The sequence below is a fragment of the Oncorhynchus mykiss genome, chromosome 11, assembly GCF_013265735.2.
Source record: "Oncorhynchus mykiss isolate Arlee chromosome 11, USDA_OmykA_1.1, whole genome shotgun sequence".
NCBI lineage: Eukaryota > Metazoa > Chordata > Actinopteri > Salmoniformes > Salmonidae > Oncorhynchus > Oncorhynchus mykiss.
Genome location: NC_048575.1, coordinates 21,661,971 through 21,686,193, shown reverse-complemented (window position 1 = coordinate 21,686,193; position 24,223 = coordinate 21,661,971). Strand labels below are relative to the sequence as shown.

The following is a 24,223-nucleotide window of genomic DNA, read 5'->3' as shown; positions in this document are numbered from 1 at the left end:
AGTTCCCTCTGAGAGACTGAGAAGTGACCTCTGAGAGACTTAGAAGTGACCTCTGAGTGACTGAGAAGTGATCTCTGAGATACTGAAAATTGACCTCTGAGAGACTGAGAAGTGACCTCTGAGAGACTGAGCAGGGACCACTGAGAGACTGAGAAGTGACTGAGAAGTGACCTCTGAGAGACTGAGAAGTGACCACTGAGAGACTGAGAAGTGACTGAGAAGTGACCTCTGAGAGACTGAGAAGAGACTGAGAAGTGACCTCTGAGAAACTGAGAAGTGACTGAGAAGTGACCTCTGAGAGACTTAGAAGAGACTGAGAAGTGACCTCTGAGAAACTGAGAAGTGACTGAGAAGTGACCTCTTAGAGACTGAGAAGTGACCACTGAGAGACTGAGAAGTGATCACTGAGAAGTGACCTCTGGGAGACTCAGAAGTGACCACTGAGAGACTGAGAAGTGATTGAGAAGTGACCTCTGAGAGACTGAGAAGAGTCTGAGAAGTGACCTCTGAGAGTCTTAGAAGTGACCTCTGAGTGACTGAGAAGATACTGAGAAGTGACCTCTGAGAGACCGTGATGTGACCTCTGAGAGACTGAGAAGTGACCTCTGAGAGACTGAGCAGGGACCACTGAGAGACTGAGAAGTGACTGAGAAGTGACCTCTGAGAGACTGAGAAGTGACTGAGAAGTGACCTCTGAGAGACTGAGAAGAGACTGAGAAGTGACCTCTGAGAAACTGAGAAGTGACTGAGGAGTGACCTCTGAGACACTGAGAAGAGACTGACAAGTGACCTCTGAGAAACTGAGAAGTGACCACTGAGAGACTGAGAAGTGACCACTGAGAAGTGACCTCTGGGAGACTCAGAAGTGACCACTGAGAGACTGAGAAGTGATTGAGAAGTGACCTCTGAGAGACTGAGAAGAGACTGAGAAGTGACCTCTGAGAGACTGAGAAGTTGACCACTGAGAGACTGAGAAGTGACTGAGAAGTGACCTTTGAGAGACTGAGAAGTGACCACTGAGAGACTGAGAATTGACTGAGAAGTGGCCTCTGAGAGACTGAGAAGTGACTGAGAAGTGACCTCTGAGAGACTGAGAAGTGACCTCTGAGAAACTGACAAGTGACTGAGAAGTGACCTCTGAGAGACTGAGAAGTGACCACTGAGAGACTGAGAAGTGACTGAGAAGTGACCTCTGGGAGACTCAGAAGTGACCACTGAGAGACTGAGAAGTGATTGAGAAGTTCCCTCTGAGAGACTGAGAAGTGACCTCTGAGAGACTTAGAAGTGACCTCTGAGTGACTGAGAAGTGACCTCTGAGATACTGAAAATTGACCTCTGAGAGACTAAGAAGTGGCCTCTGAGAGACTGAGCAGGGACCACTGAGAGACTGAGAAGTGACCACTGAGAGACTGAGAATTGACTGAGAAGTGACCTCTGAGAGACTGAGAAGTGACTGAGAAGTGACCTCTGAGAGACTGAGAAGAGACTGAGAAGTGACCTCTGAGAAACTGAGAAGTGACTGAGAAGTGACCTCTGAGAGACTGAGAAGAGACTGAGAAGTGACCTCTGAGAAACTGAGAAGTGACTGAGAAGTGACCTCTTAGAGACTGAGAAGTGACCACTGAGAGACTGAGAAGTGATCACTGAGAAGTGACCTCTGGGAGACTCAGAAGTGACCACTGAGAGACTGAGAAGTGACTGATAAGTGACCTCTGAGAAACTGAGAAGTGACTGAGAAGTGACCTCTGAGAGACTGAGAAGAGACTGAGAAGTGACCTCTGAGAAACTGAGAAGTGACTGAGAAGTGACCTCTTAGAGACTGAGAAGTGACCACTGAGAGACTGAGAAGTGATCACTGAGAAGTGACCTCTGGGAGACTCAGAAGTGACCACTGAGAGACTGAGAAGTGACTGATAAGTGACCTCTGAGAGTCTTAGAAGTGACCTCTGAGTGACTGAGAAGATACTGAGAAGTGACCTCTGAGAGACCGTGATGTGACCTCTGAGAGACTGAGAAGTGACCTCTGAGAGACTGAGAAGTGACTGAGAAGTGACCTCTGAGAGACTGAGAAGTGACCTCTGAGAGACTGAGAAGATACTGAGAAGTGACCTCTGAGAGACTGTGAAGTGACCTCTGAGAGACTGAGAAGTGACCTCTGAGAGACTGAGAAGTGACTGAGAAGTGACCTCTGAGAGACTGAGAAGTGACCTCTTAGAGACTGAGAAGAGACTGAGAAGTGACCTCTGAGAGACTGAGAAGTGACCTCTGAGAGACTGAGAAGTGACCTCTGAGAGTGAGAAGTGACTGAGAAGTGACCTCTGAAAGACTGAGAAGAGACTGAGAAGTTACTGAGAAGTGACCTCTGAGAGACTGAGAAGTGACCTCTGAGAGATTGAGAAGATACTGAGAAGTGACCTCTGAGAGACTGAGAAGTTACTGAGAAGTGACCTCTGAGAGACTGAGAAGTGACCTCTGAGAGATTGAGAAGATACTGAGAAGTGACCTCTGAGAGACTGAGAAATGACCTCTGAGAGACTGAGAAGATACTGAGAAGTGACCTCTGAGAGACTGTCAAGTGACCTCTGAGAGAATGAGAAGTGACCTCTGAGAGACTGAGAAGTGACCACTGAGAGACTGAGAATTGACTGAGAAGTGACCTCTGAGAGACTCAGAAGTGACCACTGAGAGACTGAGAAGAGACTGAGAAGTGACCTCTGGGAGACTCAGAAGTGACCACTGAGAGACTGAGAAGTGATTGAGAAGTGACCTCTGAGAGACTGAGAAGAGACCGAGAAGTGTCCTCTGAGAGACTTAGAAGTGACCTCTGAATGACTGAGAAGTGACCTCTGGGAGACTGAGAAGTGACCTCTGAGAGACTGAGAAGTGACCTCTGAGAGACTGAGAAGTACCTCTGAGAGACTGAGAAGAGAATGAGAAGTGACCTCTGAGAGACTGAGAAGTGACCACTGAGAGACTGAGAAGTGACTGAGAAGTGACCTCTGAGAGACTGAGAAGAGACTGAGAAGTGACCTCTGGGAGACTTAGAAGTGACTGAGAAGTGACCCCTGAGAGACTGAGAAGAGACTGAGAAGTGACCTCTGAGAGACTGAGAAGAGACCTCTGAGAGACTGAGAAGTGTCCTCTTAGAGACTGAGAAGAGACCTCTGAGAGACTGAGATGTGACCTCTGAGAGACTGAGAAGAGACAGATAATTGACCTCTGAGAGACTGAGAAGAGACAGAGAAGTGACCTCTGAGAGACTGAGAAGTGACCTCTGAGAAACTGAGAAGTGACTGAGAAGTGACCTCTGAGAGACTGAGAAGAGACTGAGAAGTGAACTCTCAGGGACTGAGAAGTGACTGAGAAGTGACCTCTGAGAGACTGAGAAGAGACTGAGAAGTGGACTCTGAGAGACTGAGAAGAGACTGAGAAGTGACCTCTGAGAGACTGAGAAGAGACCTCTGAGAGACTGAGAAGTGACCTCTTAGAGATTGAGAAGAGACCTCTTAGAGACTGAGATGTGATCTCTGAGAGACTGAGAAGAGACAGAGAATTGACCTCTGAGAGACTGAGAAGAGACAGAGAAGTGACCTCTGAGAGACTGAGAAGTGACCTCTGAGAAACTGAGCATTGACTGAGAAGTGACCACTGAGAGACTGAGAAGTGACTGAGAATTTACCTCTGAGAGACTGAGAAGCGACTGAGAAGTGACCGCTGAGAGACTGAGAAGTGACCTCTGGGAGACTGAGAAGTGACCTCTGGGGGACTGAGAAGTGACCTCTGAGAGACTGAGAAGTGACCTTTGAGAGACTGAGAAGAGACCTCTGAGAGACTGAGAAGAGACCTCTGAGAGACTGAGAAGTGACCTCTGAGAGACTGAGAAGTGACTGAGAAATGACCCCTGAGAGACTGAGAAGAGACCTCTGAGAGACTGAGAAGTGACTGAGAAGTGAGCACTGGGAGACTGACAAGTGACTGAGAAGTGACCTCTGAGAGACTGAGAGGCGACTGAGAAGTGACCACTGAGAGACTGAGAAGTGACCTCTGGGAGACTGAGATGTGACCACTGAGAGACTGAGAAGTGACTGAGAAGTGACCTCTGAGAGACTGAGAAGAGACTGAGAAGTGACCTCTGAGAGACTGAGAAGTGACCTCTGGGAGACTGAGAAGTGACCACTGAGAGACTGAGAAGTGACCTCTGAGAGACTGAGAAGTGACCTCTGAGAGACTGAGAAGAGACTGAGAAGTGCCCTCTGAGAGACTGAGAAGAGACCTCTGAGAGGCTGAGAAGAGACTGAGAAGTGACCTCTGAGAGACTGAGAAGTGACTGAGAGGTGACCTCTGAGAGACTTAGAAGTGACTGAGATGTGACCTCTGAGAGACTGAGAAGAGACTGAGAGACTGAGATGCGACTGAGAAGTGACCTCTGAGAGACTGAGAAGTGACCACTGAGAGACTGAGAAATGTCCTCTGAGAGACTGTGAAGTGACTTATGAGAGACTGAGAAGTGACCTCTGAGAGACTGAGAAGTGACCTCTGAGAGACTGAGAAGTGACCTTTGAAAGACTGAGAAGTGACCTCTGAGATACTGAGAAGTGACTGAGAAGTGTAGATCATAAAAATCTATGGAGCACTCCATAAACATAAGCACACTAATGCTCTTCCTGTGCACAATTAGATTATGTTATGGAGCATAATGGAGAGATGCAGACACACACACACACACCTACACACACACACACACACACACACACACACATAGATTATGTTATGACTAGTAATTGGGAATATGGGCAGGTGAATGGGATTGGAAATGATGGTAATTGAAAGTTAATGTAATGAAGCGACATACAATCTCCAACATCTGCTTTCCTGCCTGCTAGTTGTTCATAGGTATAATAATTACATTGACAGGCAATGCTGCTATGGCCGTGACCTGTCAAAGAAAAGGTTGTTGGATGAATACCCTAAATTGAGTGAAGTGAAGGATTGAATGTCTTTCTTGTATTGACAACCGTTAATTCATCAAATGGATGTTTTTGAGTTCAGTAGCCTGATGGACAAAGTGCTACATTTCAATGCAATGCAGTTTAAAGTCTACTCTGAATAGATTTACTTAGAAATAATGTAATCTAGTCTCTACCTGTATTTTGCAATTGATGGTTGCAATAAAACAATTAAAATAAAATAAACGGAAAATGTTCCAATAAAGTAAAATACTTACTCTAAGAACTATAAACTATTAGGGCTCATGCATATCCCCTCAGCTCTAAATCATTTTCTAATATTTATTTAGAATAATTAAAGGGAAGATTGCAGAATGAGGTTGCTGTTAAACATTCTGATTAGTTTCATCCTTTCAACTAAAGTCCAAATACGACATATAAATGTGTATTTTGCGAGAAATGTGTATTTTATCAAGTCGGAAAAGTGTTCGGATAAGTGACATACAGTTGAAGTCGGAAGTTTACATACACCTTAGCCAAATACATTTAAAGTCAGTTTTTCACAATTCCTGACATTTAATCCTAGTAAACATTCCCTGTTTTAGGTCAGTTAGGATCACCACTTTATTTGAAGAATGTGAAATGTCAGAATAATAGTAGAGATAATTATATCTTTCATCTTTTATTTCTTTCATCACATTCCCAGTGGGTCTTTTGATTTTCCCATGATGTCAAGCAAAGAGGCACTGAGTTTGAAGATAGGCCTTGAAATACATCCACAGGTACACCTCCAATTGACTCAAATCATGTCAATTAGCCTATCAGAAGCTTCTAAAGCCATGACATCTTTTTCTGGAATTTTCCAAGCTGTTTAAAGGCACAGTGTACTTAGTGTATGTAAACTTTTGACCCACTGGAATTGTGATACAGTGAATTATAAGTGAAATAATCTGTCTATGAACAATTGTTGGAAAAATTACTTGTGTCATGCACAAAGTATATGTCCTAACCGACTTGCCAAAACTATAGTTTGTTAACAAGAAATTTGTGGAGTGGTTGAAAAACGAGTTTTAAGGACTCCAACCAAAGTGAATGTAAACTTCCGACTTCAACTGTACATGTAAATAGGAGCACTACATGAGCAGGAGTGAAGCCTCTGTCCACTAAAGACGGTGAAGACCCACATCATCCCAAATCCAGTTGTAGCTTGCCTTCTAGCTTATTCCATCCCCAAACTCCGTGCTAGAGCCGTGTGAGTGGGGCAGTTCCTTTTGCATGGGCCCGGTGCACTTAGATAGTTGGCTATCTGTGTTTTTATCATCTACTAGCAACATAACATGACAAAACTCTTTAATACCTACTTCCCCGATTCACCTAGGCTCAGTTATTCCTATATGCAATAAAAATAATAGATATACTGTACAGTTTGAATATTGCATTTCTTTCAATACTTGTTGTATAGGCTAAACATTTAGAGCTAACACTGGGCTTTGAAACCTCTCTTTATTCTCTATGAAAGAAGTATCAGGATGTATCGGAAGCCAGCATTCTTTATTTTCAGCTGTGATTCACTGAATGGGATTGCATAATGTGTGTGTGTGCGTGTGTGTGTGTGTGTGTGTGTGTGTGTGTGTGTGTGTGTGTGTGTGCGTGTGCGTGCGAGTGCGTGCGAGTGTGCGTGCGAGTGTGTGTGCGAGTGTGCGTGCGAGTGTGAGTGCGAGTGTGTGCATTTGCTGTGCCCTTCTCTGGTTGGCGTCCTTTCCCTCTCAGGTAGTCTGCCTCCAGAGTCTACTACAATTCTGTGTTCATCTACCTGTCTGCCTCCTGCCTCCCCACTCCCCACACACCTCGCCAATAAGTCATACATTTGGCTCCTAACTATGCCTGTTGAGCCGGGATCAGAGAGAGAGAGATTAGATGATGTGAGGTGGATCGATGGCTTATGGCTGGCCAGAGCTTGCTTGCTTGCACACAAACACACACACACACACGTGTGTGGACATGCAGACACACAAAAACACATCCACACACAAGCAGACACATACACATACACATTATGTTATGCAGACCCCCTTTGTAGACAGAAGGAGAATGATGAGGTAATCCTCCAGGCACACCAAGCGCTGTTGACTGAATGACTGAGAGGCCTCCATTTGATGAAGGAGAAACAAAAGACAACAGATCACAGATGTCTCCATATCTCCTCGGTGTTTGGGGGAAGATGTGCGATGGAGACACAGGGAGAGAGAGAGAACCCAGACAGACCTTGTTTATTTATTTATCTATGGCTTTATTTATTTATTTCCTCCATTTGCAGAGCGCAGCGTGGCTCCGCTTCCTGTTGTTACGGCTTGTTTGTCGTTGTTTGTTTACCGACAGACACTGACAGACAGACAAATGCCCTCATAGGGGGAGGCGCTCAGAGAGAAGTATAGTGCAAACGGACAAATTAGAGAAACGCAAAATCTACGTGTTACCAACAACCCAGCATACCTCATCATAACAAGAATCACATCTACATGATCCAAATATCCACCACCAATTGATTCTCTACTACTGTGGGATTTATGAGGACTTTTAAGACTCAGTCAGTCACATTCGTCAGCCTGGGACCGTGCTGGTCTATAAAGCTCAGTGAGTCTCTGAGATCTATGCAGGGCAAATAGTCTGCTGTGTGAAAGATCTGGTCGCCATGGGGATGTGTCTGTCTGACTGTGTTATCTGTTCAGAGAGGGAGCTGGCACATCAGACAGTCGGTCTGTTGTATCGACAGACTGGGATAATGATACAACTAATGTCTACGCTCAACGACAGAGCGAGACATTGTTGGGATAAAGTTTGTCCAAAATCAGGAGTTTTGGTTTTTTATTTAGTCTGGTGTGTCTCCGTGCTATCTTGTGTGAGTGTATGTGCGTGCGTGGGGGTAATATTTCCTCATATTTATCTGCTGTTTACAAGATTACACTCAATGTTTTTAAATGAATGCAAACAATGTCCTAAACTGCAATTTACAGTTTGTTAAAATAGAATGAAATGTACATGACTAATCTCTCAATGTCAACTGTTTTTTGTCTTTGTCTTGCAGGTATCCCCAATAGCATTGGTCCAGTTAGTAAGTAAATTCAAAGCAGAAAAGAAAACACAGAAACTGCTTGATGCTTTGCTATGTCTTATCATATCCCTCCCTAAAGTCCACTTGGTTTTAAATGTTCATTTCTGATTTAGGTCCTCCATTATTCATTAAGTGAAGGATCAGTCATAATTGGTTTGGAAATGTTCATTATGCCAGGGTTAGTCTAATTCCCTGTTGTTTTCCTCCCTAAAGGAAATAGCAATAGCTCTCTGCCTTATTGTCTAGAATTGCTCAGTGTGGAGGTGGACTAATTCACCTTCAACAAGATAAGCCTAGATAGCAGCCATACGCCTGTGCATGCATACAAAACATGTTTTTGCCCCTATGCATTATACATAAATGGCATATAGAGTTTATGAAAGTGCCCGGATCTCAGTGGTGGAATAATGTCAGTGAGGTCAGTTTAATATGAGCGCTGGATATTATCTGCTGCAGCCAGTCGCCCCTGGAGCACAGAGAGAGACGTCTAGAGACGTAGTCTGGTGTTACCACAGCAGCCAGCTGGGACTGCAACTCGGGAGAATAACAGGAGACGCACACACCAAGGCTGCGTGTGAAATGGCACCCTATTCCCTCTACAGTGCACTACTTTTGACCCGAGATCTATGGGCCCTGGTCAAAGTGTGTGCACTATGTAGGGAATCGGGGGTGTCATTTCAGACATACACAGGTATTGAACAAGCCAAAGTGCATTCAGAGCCCCAGCCCATTCCACATCAATCCACCTATCAATCGACGTATTGATTGATGTGGAATTCTCCTGAGGTGCAGTCCCTAGCTAGCACCCCCTCTATGGGGGAAAAAACAAGATACACAAATCAGCTAAGATGGACAGCATCCCATTAGTCTTGAATGGTTTCCTCTCTTTGATTCCTGGCTGTATCTCCATGACTGCAGATATCTAAAGGACTATATAGGTTAGAGCAATATGGCTACCAGACCTACCCAATCATTTTATGTGTCAGCATTCATGAAGGGAAAGAGACAAGGAAAGGAAGCTGTTTATAAGTAGTGGGACGTAGCCATGATCAGAATTTACAATGGTATCAGCATATTGGCTAGTTGGCTAGTTGGCGATGAACTTCAAACCACAACAGTAACTACAACTGATGTCAAACTAACGTAAACGTAAACCGATAATTTGATTCAAACAATAACCAGTTTGTCATGAATATTCTGAAACATTTGTTGTCAGAAATTAGCTTAGAACCAAGTGGACCCCCTCCCTCCCACTACCTGAAACCCCCAATCTTAGAGAGCTGAATGTGTTCAGTGTTGTCTCCTGCCTGTGCATGACCAATGCTCTTTACATATGCTGCATGCATGTTCTCCATACATATATATATATATATATATATATATATATATATATATATATATATATATATATATATATATACTGTATATGCTGTACATGCACCACTCACATGTCACCACCTCGCTTGCTCCTCCCCAACCCAACCCCACACTTAGTCAGACCATCACCAACGGCTGCTCTCTCTCTCTTAGTGGGGAGTGTCTGTATTACAGCCTGTCTGTCTGTCTGTCTGTGGGACTCACAGAAAGGACTCACTCACCGACTGACTGACGATGGCCAAGTCTGTACGGTTCATTCAGACCAGGCCTGTAGGTATTGAAACACTCACGAGATGCTGTCTGTCTTTCTTTACACCAGCAGACGCACCTCCATACCTACCACAACATGAAACACTACCCAGCTGTGGTAGTGTAGACACACCAAGGATGAAGTTGGGGTAAACCAAACTGAAATCGTGTGTATGTAGCTATGTCCTCTCAAATACAAAAGAACCAACCAGAACACAGCTAAATGTCCTTGAGGACAGCAAACAGAAAACACTGCACTTTTTCATATTGTTGTTTGAAGGTAATTTAATTCTTTATTGACTTTTCCTCAATTCTATTTCAAGTTGATTAAGCCAGCCAGATTTGCCCTAATGCAGCCATTGAAGCAAAGTTTAAATTAAAATAGAAACGATTCTGGGCTCTGCGAGATTTCATTTCATTATGACAGCAGCATTGATTATAATCCGTCACTTCTCATTAAGCACGGCTTACCTGTATTCTCCCTCACCCTAATAACTAATAGAAGAACAGATGTGATACTTATTGGATCCACATAATGCTCTAATTTCTCTAATCAAATTCCTCTAATTATGAAGCCAATGAGAAGAAAATACTCCACATGTCAATTTATTATATTTTTTTTTATCCAATGAGGGAAGTATTTGTGTTGTCACTTTGATTTCTGGATTTCACAAACATTATTCCTTGGTCGATGTAAAATGAAGCAGTGCATGCTTTCTATCTGTTCTTTCATTCGTTAGTTTTTTTTCTCCTTATCCTGTGAAACAGAACTTCCCATCACAGTTACTGATCAATATCTCAACAGAACATATTCTCCCGATAACAATCCAAAACCCCTAAATACTTTCAATAAATAACTTGCTGGCCAATATTGGATTCTGGCCAATATTGCTGAACAATTTATTTAGGACTGACATGACATACTATGTACTTTATCAGTTATGGAGCTGTCATGGAGAGGGTTTGGATAGTAACTCAATCAGTCAAACACTACAGTATATACTGACTGTATGTCTGTGTGCCTGAGTGCATGAATACCCAAACCCATGAATTACCCATATCTTTAACAAGACTGAATGTATTACAAACGATTAGACACAACACACGGTAATGCTCACTATCCAATGGCACAGTAGTTAAGTTGCTTGTGACACTATTGGACACTAATCACCGGCCATTGATCACATAATCACACTGAAGTCAGTGATACTGCGACACAGAGACTTGGTGATGCTTTCGTGGGGGATTAAAATACTAGAATACAACGACTAGCCTTTCCTTCTGTCTCTGCTTGACTTAAGACAACTCCATCACCTAACCAACCGACCAACCACAACCACCAAACACCGCCAGTATTTCCCCCGTCATGGAAATACAGAATTGTATGTAATTAGGTTACAGTACACCACAACTATCAGTCATTCCAACCCCTGACACACCACATTATGTATTAATCGTTATTCCTCGACCAGAAATACACTGTAATTAGATATTGATTGAATAGTCAATTTGATGAATTAAACAAAATGCCTGCGACAACTTAGTTTTCTATCTATACACTCTTAGAACAAAAAGGTGCTAAGTAGAACCATACAGGGTTCTTTGGTTTGTCCCCATAGGTGAACCCTTTTTGGTGATAGGTAGAACGCTTTGCAGAGGGTTCTACCTAGAACCCTTGATGTAGGGTTCTACATAAAATCCCCTGTGGTTCTACCAATAACCCTTTTTATCTTTGATGGGTTCTTCCTAGAACAATCTCTGAACAGTTCCATCAGCCTTATTAGCCTTATGAATTTTACTCTTTATGACAATATATATCATAAGATCGTTCTTTGAGTGCCTAGTTATACCATAACACAGTGGTGTTAGGAAACTCCTGGTTTACAGGCCAAATCAGGTCAGGAAGTCACATTATGCTGGCCTGCAAAGTGATTTGTAATTCCTATTGGATATTGGAATCCAGCCAGAGTGAGGATATCACCAGCAACCTGCATTCAGAATGACTGCCACTGTAGGGAAGATTGATTAATAGGACTGCCTAAATTATCTAAACGGGAACAACCATCTCAGTAGTGGGTGCAATAAGTCCAACTACTTAGTTAAGGATGTTTTTATTTATATTTGTGTAGTATAAGATTAATAAACCAATCAATGTACATAAAAAAATACCGATATTGAAATGAACAATTCTGAAAATCCATCTTCAAAAGGAGCAAGCTGGGAAATGTGATAATCATGGGTGTAGTTTTGAGTGTTTTTTCTCTACACAGTAAAAATGACACACAATCACACTCAACTCTGGTTATTAACACCAGCACTGAGGTTATTTTACACCACTGAGTGTTAAAGTAACTGTCCAGTATTTTCAGATTTCTATGAAATATGACCTATAATTAATTACAATGTGAGTTAAATAGTTTTCCTTCCAGAAAATGTTAATTAACAATGTTAAAGGCAGCTTTTCTGTGTTGGAATGGTGTGGGCGTACCCCAACAACAGAATGGTCTGGGTGTATACCGGTCATTCAAAATATAAATGCCAGTAGACCGCTGATTGGCAAGCTCATCCTCTATGACCATATAGCAAGCATTTTTTAAACGGTCTGTTTGAGATACAAGTTTGAGGTGGGGTTTTTGAAGTGTTTTATCTTCAGGTTAAGCTTAATAAGTATAGGATAAGTTAGGATGAGTCAACAACATTATTTGAGTATGAGTTAACAGAATATTCACTTTTAAAAGTGAGATTTTCACTGGATAGTTAGTTTACAATAATTTAACTCCTGAATCAACACTATAAATGTTACATTGAATAATCAACACTAGGTAAACCTGGCCAATTTGCTGTGTGGGTAAAAATAACAGTGCCTTCAGAAAGTATTCACACTCTTTGACTTTTTCCACATTTTGTTGTGTTACAGCCTGGCCTACACACAATACTCCATAATGTGAAAGTGTAGTATTAGTAGTATTAATTAAATATGAAACGCTGAAATGTCTTGTGTTAATAAGTATTCAACCCCTTTGTTATGGCATGCCTAAATAAGTTCAGGAGTAAAAATGTGTTTAACAAGTCACATAATAAGTTATTTAGACTCACTCTGTGTACAATAATAGTGTTTAACATTATTTTTGAATGACTACCTCATCTCTGTACCCCACACGTGATTATCTATAAAGTATCTCGGTAGAACAGTGAATTTCAAACACATTTTCAACCACAAAGACCAGGGAGGTTTTCCAAAGCCTCGGAAAGAATGGGGCGGCAGGTAGCCTAGTGGTTAAAGCGTCGGGCCAGTAACCGAAAGGTTCTGCCCCTGAACAAAGCAGTTAACCCACTGTTCCCCGGTAGGCCATCATTGTAAATAAGAATTTGTTCTTAACTGACTTGCCTAGTTAAATTAAAAAGAAATGTAATGGCTGTGATAAGAGACAACTGAGGATGGATCAACAAAATTGTTGTTATTCCACAATACTAACCTAAATGACAGAGTGAAAAGAAAGAAGCCTGTACAGAATAAAAATATTCCAAAATATGCATCCTGTTTGCAACAAGGCACTAAAGTAAAACTGAAAAAAATGTGGCAAAGAAATTAACTTTATGTCCTGAATACAACGCGTTATTTTTAGGGCAAGTCCAACAACACATCACTGAGGACCACTCTTCATATTTTCAAGCATGGTGGGGGCTGCATCATGTTATGGGTATGCTTGCCATTGGCAACGACTAGGGAGTCTTTTAAGATATAGAATAGAGCTAAGCACAGGCAAAATCCTAGAAGAAAACTTGGTTCAGTCTGCTTTCCAAAAGACACTGGGAGACATTCACCTTTCAACAGGACATTAACCTAAACACAAGGCCAAATATACACTGGAGTTGCTTACCAAGACGACATTGAATATTCCTGAGTGGCCTAGTAACAGTTTTTTCTTGAATTGTCTTGAAAATCTAGCAAGACTTGAAAATGGCTGTTCAGAAATGATCAACACCCAACTTGACAGAGCTTGAAGAATTGTAAGTAGAATAATGTGCACATATTGTATAATCCAGGTGTGCAAAGCTTACCCAGAAAGACGCACAGCTGTAATCGCCTCCAAAGGTGATTCTAACATGTATTGACTTAAGGGTGTCAATACTTATGAAAATTAGATATTTCTGTATTTTATTTTCAATATATTTTCAAAAATGTCCGAAAACATATTTTCACTTTGTCATTATGGGGTATTGTGTGTATAATATTTCATCCATTTTTAAAACAGACTGTAACACAACAAAATCTGGAATAAGTCAAGGGGTATGAATACTTTCTGATGAGACTATACAGTATATGTAAAATTATTATGGGAAAACCAGATACATGCACAAATATTCTCACCCCTATCTTTGAAATCTTATCAGGTTGCTCAAACTCCTGATGTTAAAGTTTAAACTGAGATAAACACACAAGCTGAGGCACTATTTAATAGTACCACAAAATATAATAAAAAAGCTTATTCAGATTCAGAAGGGTTCCCTTCTGGCCCTCCAAACAATCACCGAAGAACCCTTTCTTCCAAAAACAGGTAATCAGATAAAAAAGGTTCTAGGTAGAACTCGTTGCCTTACAAAGAACCAATGTCTTCAAAAAAAAGTGTTCTTCCGATGAAAACGGTTCCTGGCAGAACCCTATTCCTCCTCAAATAACCTTTTAGAACCCTTTTTTCTAAGAGTGTACATTATTAAGCCAGCCTCCATGTTTGCATAAGTTATGATCCCACTACATATCAGAGAGAATCTCAAGTTGTTGTTTTTTTGTTTTTTTTTATGTTATGTTTATTCATCATTGCCATCAATGCACACACTCAAGTGAGCCATGAAACTACACAATTACATACAATGTCCCTGGGACAACATCTGGTGTTGGGATGCAACTACTGCTTGTCCCCGTATAGGCTTGACGGTCATTCTGTTGTTATGAGATGTTCTGAGTAAAGCCATGCCGAAGATGTATGTCTAGTTGTCTACATATGTCCCACCAGTCAACTCTTAGCAGAACCTCTACTGTTAGTGCATCTGATGTCCACTATAGCCAGTGCACCTAATCATTTATGGTTTCTCCCAATTGCATGCAGTTCGGCAGAATGTCTCATCCCTAGGTGTTGCTAACCGAAACCAAGGTAGGCTATACCTCCATATAAGATTAAACATATCTCTTCACAGATCTACCTCATATATACAGTAGTTAAACAGTGACTGTACTAGCTGTGACAGTTGAAACCAGATCCACCAGGAGGGAGCTTTTTCTGTTAATCTGTGTCAAAACCCTTAGTGATTTAGATTTTGTAAACTTGAAAAAAAAGCACCTTTGAAATGGGCAAGTTTGATTCCTGGCGTAGTCGGCAGACACTTGCATTAGCTGCAACATGCTGTTACAATATCCGCCTCTCCTCCCCTTCTCTTCTTGAGCCCCAAGATGCGGATTCTCTCCACAGGAGCAGGATGACGATAGGCATTCTGTCTTTCTCTCTCTCTCTCTCTCTCTTCCATTCCATTTCAATATCCTTAGATTATCCCCTTCGTTTTAATTAGGCGTGGCGCTTCTAGGGATTCTAGAATCCTATCTGAGCTCGGCGGAAGAAAATAGGGCGATTTCACAGAGCGGTTTATGTAGATTGATTTCAGGCAATCTCAAGTTGATCCATTGTGCTGATGTGCTGTGGCTGTGGCGACCGTTTTGCAAACAAACTGCCCATGTATTTCCATACAGAGCACTAGCCAAGCGGATGTGAAGATGTAGAGCCCTCAAACTCAACTCTGGACCTCGAAGCCAGTTTCACTGCATTTTTTTATCGTTCCCCTCTAATCGGGGACTGATTTAGACCTGGGACACCAGGTGTGTGCAATTAATTATCAGGTAGAACAGAAAACCAGCAGGCTCCAGAACTCGTAGGGTTAGAGTTGAGTATCCCTGATATAGAAGGTATAGTGTTTCTGTCATAGGTTTATCTCAGGCGAGAACATGGGAGAGCATGTGAGAGGGGCTCAGTCAGGGTTGACCATTACTTCACCTCCAGTTTGTTTGCTTGTTATCTGATGGAGAAGAGATGCGGGCAGCAGTGGGATTGTTGTGTGCCGCGCCAGTGAGCCTCGACCGAATGCCTCGATGAACAGACCTATGGGAAATTATCCCACTGGGCTTTCCTAGAGGATGTGTGGTGTTGGTCCGTCAGGAGAATGTAATACCAGAACAGAACACTGCTGTTCATCTACATTGTGACGACAATAGCATGGTGTTGTTGGACTCTCTCTCACGCGGTTTGGATACTAATGACAGTATATGACTGATAACTTATTTTTACCTCTCGTCTCTTCCAAATGGTAAACTTGAGCAGATTCCATGCAACATGATTCAACAGACTGCATCTGTAACTGTCAGGGCAACAACACTTAACGCCCCAGCACTAGAATGTTATTCTAGAACTTCTTCTTCTTACAGTGCAATGATAGTGAAGACATTGTGGCGGTATTAATTCCTCTAATATTTGCTGTCTCAGAATATAACACTAAATATATAGGATCCCCTCTCTCGTTGTTCATTTAATAATTCATGCCAGACTTCACTGGATGTTCATTTCAAACTTTTTTGTGCTATAGTGAAAAAGTAGGAATGTGTATGATTCTCCTTTCTTTAACCCTTCTGAACATTCTATTATTTCATGTTTCAACAAACTATATCATGCTTCTGTTTATTTATTTGTTTTGTTTTTCTTCTTTTTAATCTGTTTGTTGTCTAGTAGCTCCTCAAGTTGCTTTGTCAACTGTCCCTTCAGTTCAAGTTGCAAACAGCAAGCGAGGTAGGAGATTCTCAGATTCATACAGTGCCCCTCTGTGTCAGCAGTTGTCCAAAGCCATGTCCCCACTGTATGAATCTAGAATGACCAGTGTATGTGCTACTTTAGCTACTTAACCCAACCCTACCCCTGTAGTACCATGTAGTACTAATCCACAACTATCCCCATGAACTATGACCAATGTGCACTCTGTATCCATAAAGGGTGGAGTTTGCTTAACTGTGCTACTTGTTAGCAAATAGACCAGAACATTATTATTTTTTTTGAATAGAGTTGAATAAACTAGCTAGGCCGCAGTCTTTAATTTCCAAGGCTCTATGCCTTTTGTGGTGACCGACGGAAAGACCTGACCTCAATCCAGAACTTAATAACCACAATCCCTCCCCAAAGCCCCTGTAGCTCAGAGAGGGCTGTGTGTCCAGCTGCCTGTATCTCAGATAGGGCTGTGTGTCCAGCTGCCTGTAGCTCAGAGAGGGCTGTGTGTCCAGCTGCCTGTAGCTCAGAGAGGGCTGTGTGTCCAGCTGCCTGTAGCTCAGAGAGGGCTGTGTGTCCAGCTGCCTGTAGCTCAGAGAGGGCTGTGTGTCCAGCTGCCTGTAGCTCAGTGAGGGCTGTGTGTCCAGCTGCCTGTAGCTCAGAGAGGGCTGTGTGTCCAGCTGCCTGTAGCTCAGAGAGGGCTGTGTGTCCAGCTTCCTGTAGCTCAGAGAGGGCTGTGTGTCCAGCTTCCTGTAGCTCAGAGAGGGCTGTGTGTCCAGCTGCCTGTAGCTCAGAGAGGGCTGTGTGTCCAGCTGCCTGTCTGCAAAGGCTTAAGTAACCCATCTGACCCACCGTGAAAGTTGGTGTCAGCAGTCGCTCCACAAGACAGATTGAACCCAACTCCAAGGATGATCTGGGCCGGCCAGGTGTCACACACAAGGCTCCACTGGGATGTGACCGTCTTTGATTGGCATGCCCGCCTGACGTTGTGTGACTAAGCAGTAGGTACAGGGCGTATAGCCTGACTTTCAATCTGGGAGCTAATACTACACAACACACTACACATCACCCAACAACATGCTCCCCTTGTCACATCTCTGCATACATTCACCTGCTTCTCATGCAAAGTGCTTTTTTGTTGCAAGGTATTTATTGGCTGGGAGGGGTGTCAGGTGGCGGAGTGGTTGCTGGGACATGTAGCAACTCTTCCTCTTCCATTTGGTTCTCTGTAGAAAGGACAGTGGTGTATTTCCATTCATGTTTTTCTTTAAAAGTCATAGTTGCATGCTCTGTGGTTTAGGATTACAGTTCTGTGTGAACGTAATAACAATGGCCTGTGGATTGCACTACTGCTACAAAGGTTCCTGCTCCTCTCCTCCTCCTACTCTGAAATTAAACACACAGTAGGATAAATGAAGCCTGAACTAATTGAGATGTAAATTTCATACAGTGTGGCGTTACACACCTATGCCTTGCCCAGGTTGAAAATTACATTCCAACTCAACTTATCTTGTTTGACCTGTCTTGTACTGTGTGGCCTCGTTCCCATGAAACCCAGTTTTTGTGCCATTCCAGAATCAGAATCCTCCTCATCCTTTCCATTGTGGTGTGCTTGAAGCGAACGTCTCTTACTCTCTCCCTATAACAACGTGCTTTCTCATAGCCCCAGGGTGAACTGATGTCTCACACCACTGGCTGCATCCATCCATGCCAGACCTGTCATACTGTAGCCCTTTCCACCTCCTCCTAACCTAACATTGTCTCAATCTCAACCCCCATCTCTCCATCCTAACCTCGCATGTGATGGTGCCTCCTCGCACTACCTTGCTACTAGTACCACCGCCGCCCGCCGTAGCACATGCCCCCGCTCAACACAACCCAACCCCCACATCAACATGGCCCCTTGGTCTCTCTCCACCCTTCCTTCTTTGCAAGACTGCGAATGCTTCGGACACTCCAACCGCTGCAGCTACATCGAGCTGCTAAACTCTGTCATTTGCGTGAGCTGTAAACACAACACTAGGGGCCAGCACTGCCAGGATTGCAAGCAGGGCTACTTCCGAAATGCTTCTGCGGAGCTGGAAGATGAGAATGTGTGCATAGGTCAGTTCCCTCACCACTGTCTGTCATCATCAGCACTGCTTATACCAGCTGACCCCCGTTTACACCACGTGACCTTCACCTCATCCTTCACCTTTCACATGTCACCTTAGTGCGTCAAACCTCCAAACTTCTGCCTCATGTTTTTCACTGTCTCTTTTCCTGTTGCTGTCTGGGTCCTGTCGTTCCTCACTTGCTTCTGTCCATATGACTCGCTTCCTTCTCCACAGGGCTTATGTATTAAACAAACTGTTAGTCATCACAATCACAAGGTTTTACATTAAAGAGTATTACTTCTAAATGTGTACTGCTATGGACATGCTGTACTTTTTCTAAACTGATATACATTTTACCAGATTAGATTTTGATACTCAGGATGTTTTTGATGCTGTCTATGTCATGAGGTTTTTTATTTACGTTCTTTTAAAATAAACAATTATTCCAAATGCTGGTTATGTACACTACGTGACCAAAAGTATGTGGACACCTGCTTATCAAACATCTCATTCCAAATTCATGGGCATTAATATGGAGTTGGTCCCACCTTTGCTGCTAAAGCAGCCTCCACTCTTCTGGGAAGGCTTTCCACTAGAACATTGCTGCGGGGACTTGCTTCCATTCAGCCACAAGAGCATTAGTGAGGTCGGCACTGATGTTGGGTGATTAGACCTGGCTCGCAATCGGCGTTCCTATTCATCCCAAAGGTGTTCGATGGGGTTGAGGTCAGGACCGTGCAGGCAAGTCAAGTTCTTCCACACCGATCTCGACATTTCTGTATGCACCTCACATTGTGCACAGGGGCATTGTCATGCTGGAACAGGAAAGGGCCTTCCCCAAACTGTTGCCACAAAGTTGGAAGCACAGAATCATCTAGAATGTCATGTATGCTGTAGCATTACGATTTCCCTTCACTGGAACTAAGGGGCCATGCCCAAACCATGAAAAACAGCCCCAGACCATTATTCCTCCTCCACCAAACATTACAGTCGGCACTATGCATTGGGACAGGTAGCGTTCTCCTGGCATCCACTAAACCCAGATCACTCATTTGAAGGAGTGTCCACATACTTTTGTATAAACAGTGTATGTTTCACAAATAACCAGAAACACGTAGGAATCTGTTCTAAACATGTTTAACTTCATGCACATTCTATAAGTAGGTCCCTGTGTTTTGCGCAGTCATGTGACAGTATCCTGTATTTTAAGCCTTATGCAGGAATAAGAATTCCACCAAAAATGAAATCAGTTGTCTGAGGATGGTGCTTAACCATCTGAAGGGAGAAGAAAAGGCGGCAGTGTAAGCTTTAAATTAAAGGTTAGAATCCAGGCATGTCACATGACTGTGCAAAACACCGGACCCTATAAAAAGTATATGAAAGTATATATAGATAGTCTACATAGAGAGGTTTTACCATACGTCCCACTATGCCTTTCCATCTGTGTAGTGTGTAGTGACTCTGCACCTTACACATGCACATAGCACCCAATAAACATCTGTTGTCCCTCGCCCGCTGACGTTCTGATCTGGCTCTGGAAAACTGAAAATATTATATCCACCCCGTATCCAGGTGTCTCTTCCAGCCTGAAGGAGAGTCTAATGAACTCGCACACTCCACGCGTAAACCCAGAGGTGTCGGAGCACGACAGATAAGCATGACTGCAATGGCAACTACTGCATATGTCACTGTAGAAGTGCTAGGCCCAACCCTGCCCAGGAATAGCAATGCAATTCCATCAGTAGCCTTTATAGAGTGTGTCTCAAATGGCACCCTATTCCTATATAGTGCACTACTTTTAATGTCACCCCGATAGGGAATATAGTGCCATTTCGGACGGACCCAGAGTCAGTGCGGTCTTGCCCTGTGTATAAACCTTTACCCTTACCCTTCATAGCACGTCAATAGACGCAGTCACAGTCAAACCAGTGCTCATATATATCTTACAAATGCTGCAGAGCTATAAGGTTACCATACAGATGGGAAAGAGGAGAGCCCTGTAAGGCTTCTATGTTCACAAGCGGGATTTGGAAAGAGCTTTAGCTGTTGATAATGGTAAAGATATGGCTATTTTTGGTGTGGTTGTTTTGTTCACACATTATTCTACCCAGACAATATCCACTTATAGTATTAGTCAAATAAGCAGTTTACAGTAAACGTATTTGCCCTGTAGTTAATCAGTTTCCCATGAAATCTAATTGTGGGCCAAATTACTAATTGGAATTTTTTAGTTTTGGAATAACTTGAAATGTCTGGAGACAACATGTATTACAGTACAACAATGCCCATTTCAATGTTACCGTCCCACTTTCGTCACATTTCAAACATTCGCTGAATCATACTGGACAAGTCCAAGCTATGTAAATCCTTTCTTGTCCATTTCTCATGTAATTCCTATGACATCTCTTTGTATGTCTCCACTGTCTCTGTCTCACCTCCTCTGTTGTCATGTTTCCCTCTAACTTTCATGTCAGAAAATGTCTCATCTTCATGTCGTGTCATTTTTCTAATATGGCTACCATATTTAGGTAAATAAGGTTTTGCTTATTTCAATATATGTAAATGTGACTTGTTAAAATGCATAAAATGTTCTAGAAAATAATGAATCACCTCAAATGATCCATACAGTGCTTAATGTCTCATTTCCTTCAATCACTCTTTATCTTCATTTCACCTCATTACTTTTGAAATGGTAGCATTTCTTCTGTAAGTGATGGCTAAGTAATATGTGGCTTAGAAATGTTTCTCAATGAGCCTGCCTATGGCGGTAAAAGGTTGTAGCTGCTGTAAGAAGCCAAAGCACCACCTTGTTTTCCAGCATGTGTGTGTTTGTGTGTCTTGTTTCTACAGACTGTAGTTGTAATCCCTATGGCTCAGACAGTGTTCGCTGTAATGGCACAGGATTTTGTAAATGTAAGGAGGGAACTACAGGGGCTAAGTGTCGAGATTGTCTGCCGGGATATTTGTGGGACAATGGCTGCAAATGTAAGTAGAACCATACCCCTACTCTTGTAACTTTGCCCGAACCCCGACGGTGTACCTCTCGCTATCTCTCTACTGTATCTCTACCTCAATCTATTCTATCTCTCCTTCTATCTCTCCCCCTTTTTCTCCCTCTTACCATCTTATCTTACTCTCTACTTTCTACTTTTTCGCTGCCACTGCTTGGTTATGCAGGCATGTGCAGCTTTGAATGTCCTCACTCTTGCGGGGAGTAGGCCTATCGATTTAACCCTGACTAACGTTGACTAACCAGAAATTAGCCATTTTTCAATGATTTAAGACTCAAGGTTATGAGCCTATAATTGCAGCGATTTAGACTCAAACCATTTTCTCTCAGCTTCTACTGGTAGATGTCGCTGAGTCCGTCAGGGAAGCAACCATGCTTTGCATTTTGGATGCTTCGTATTTAGTCATTCAGTGGCGTCAAAGAGCTGAAACGTACAACAGCTGAGCTAATATTGACTGGCTGGGGAGCTGTTTGAGCAGCCCTTTCCCTCTCTCCACCATAACTGTCTGTTTAATGCTCATGTCCAGATGATGATGGCCAATGCCAGAGGTGAGCTTTTGCACTGTTCAAAATGCTGTTTATCGCTCAAATTCCAGTATGTTGTCCCAATAGTTTCTATTTAGAGGCAAAAGTAGAGAAGGCATTGAACAGGTCAGTCTACTGTACTATTCTACTAATATAGAGTACCTGATACAATCGATGTGGGATTGCTGATCCACAGGCGTCATCAGCCAGGGCAACCTCTCACTGGTCGGTTCAACTCCTGACCTGGAACGTCCTCAAGATGGTGAGTTGACAGTAATTGGCCAGATCACTGCTCGCCTGTGGATGGCTTCCAGCTTGGTGCAGATCTTTTTCACCATAACCAGCAGAATACCTTTTCAACAGCGCTTGCTTGGCGCTGTACCGCATATCTTCTGTCCTTTGTTGCCCAGAACAAAAATCAGTCTTCATGCTGATTGGGCAGGGAAACCACGGCAGCTAACTTCATCTGGGGCAGACACTTTTTGAGTGTTTAATTTAACACTATTTGAATTGAATTAACACAGGCGCTTTGGCTATGTACAACTGTGATACGTGTATTATTCCATTGTTAAACGGATCCGAATTGTTATCCACTTATTGAATATCAAATGTCAGGTTCAATCCATGTGTAAATGGATGAAAGGAGATGGATAAGTAGAAGATGCACTCTGAGGTCAGAGTGGATTAGACTGATGTAATCTGTGTACACATGGATGCACGTGGAGACAGACTGTTAATGAATACAGTTTATTAGAGTGACTGGCAGCATTCGCACCATCATGACTCCACGTTCACACATGCATGACGGGAGGTTTGAGCGCTGGTCGGCATGGAATGGAGAAGAGGAATTAACAGAGCGAGAGGAGGAGACGGGGAGATATGAACAAGCAACTTTGGTAGAGTACATGTATTACTTGCATTACATTGCTGAGAATTGTCTTAGTGAGAATGCTCTTTGTCTCTACTCAGTAAAGCACACAAGCTAGACACACATCACTGGTTTAGGCCTACACACAATAATTATACACAGCTAGTGTGAAGAAATATCTCAGATAACTGTCTTTGACGCTGTACATGAGCAGTCATGCATGGCAATGAACAAACAACGGAGAGATGTATAATTGTTATATCAAAATCAAATACATTTTTATTTCTCACATGCGCCGAATACAACAGACCTTACTGTGAAATTCTTACTTACAAGCCCTTAACCAACAACACAATTCAAGAAATAGAGTTAAGAAAATATTTACTAAATAAACTAAAGTAAAGTATAAAATAAAAAGTAACGCAATAAAATAACAATAACGAGGCTATGTACAGGGGATACCGGTACAGAGTCAATGTGTGGGGGGGGTACAGTTAGTCTAGGTAATTTGTACATGTACAATACCAGCCAAGTTTGGACACACCTACTCATTCCAGGGTTTTTGTTTATTTTACTTTTTCTTTATTTTCTACATTGTAGAATAATAGTGAAGACATCAAAACTATGAAATAACACATATGGAATCATGTAGTAACCAAAAAAGTGTTAAACAAATCAAATACATTTTATATTTGAGATTCTTCAAAGTAGCCACCCTTTGTATTGATGACAGTTTGCACACTCTTGGCATTCTCTCAACCAGCTTCATGAGGTAGTCACCTGGAATGCATTTCAATGAACAGGTAATGAAACTGGCTATCATGAGGACCGCCACAGGAAAGGAAGACCCGGAGTTACCTCTGCTGCAGAGGATAAAATAATTAGAGTTAACTGCACCTCAGATTGCAACCCAAATAAATGCTTCACAGAGTTCAAGTAACAGACACATCTCAAGATCAACTGTTCAGAGGAAACTGTGCGATACAGGCTGTCATGGTCGTATTGCTGCAAAGAAACCACTACTAAAGGACACCAATAAGAAGAAGAGACTTGCTTGGGCCAAGAAACACGAGCAATGGACATTAAACCAGTGGAAATCTGTCCATTGGTCTGACGAGTCCAAATTTGAGATATTTGGTTCCAACCGCATGTCTTTGTGAGACGCTTTGCTAGTGACGCTATCGTGATTTATTTCGAATTCAATGCGCATTTTACCAGCATGGCTACCACAGCGTTCTGC

At 42.6% G+C, this 24,223-nt stretch overlaps 1 protein-coding gene across 5 annotated transcripts in view; it reads left to right on the top strand.

Moving 5' to 3' along the window:
• The window catches only part of LOC110536586 (netrin-G1-like), a 262,918-nt gene that overhangs the window by 162,166 nt on the left and 76,529 nt on the right, over nucleotides 1–24,223 (top strand). For 2 of the 5 annotated variants that reach the window (XM_036935168.1, XM_036935167.1), the window contains exons 5-7: nucleotides 8,032–8,058; nucleotides 18,420–18,587; nucleotides 21,431–21,565. In XM_036935168.1, the coding sequence (XP_036791063.1) occupies nucleotides 8,032–8,058; nucleotides 18,420–18,587; nucleotides 21,431–21,565 (330 nt within the window). Of the gene's footprint in view, nucleotides 1–8,031; nucleotides 8,059–14,792; nucleotides 14,838–18,419; nucleotides 18,588–21,430; nucleotides 21,566–24,223 lie in introns of all 5 variants that reach the window. The other 3 variants (XM_036935169.1, XM_036935170.1, XM_036935171.1) reach the window with 3 other exon arrangements.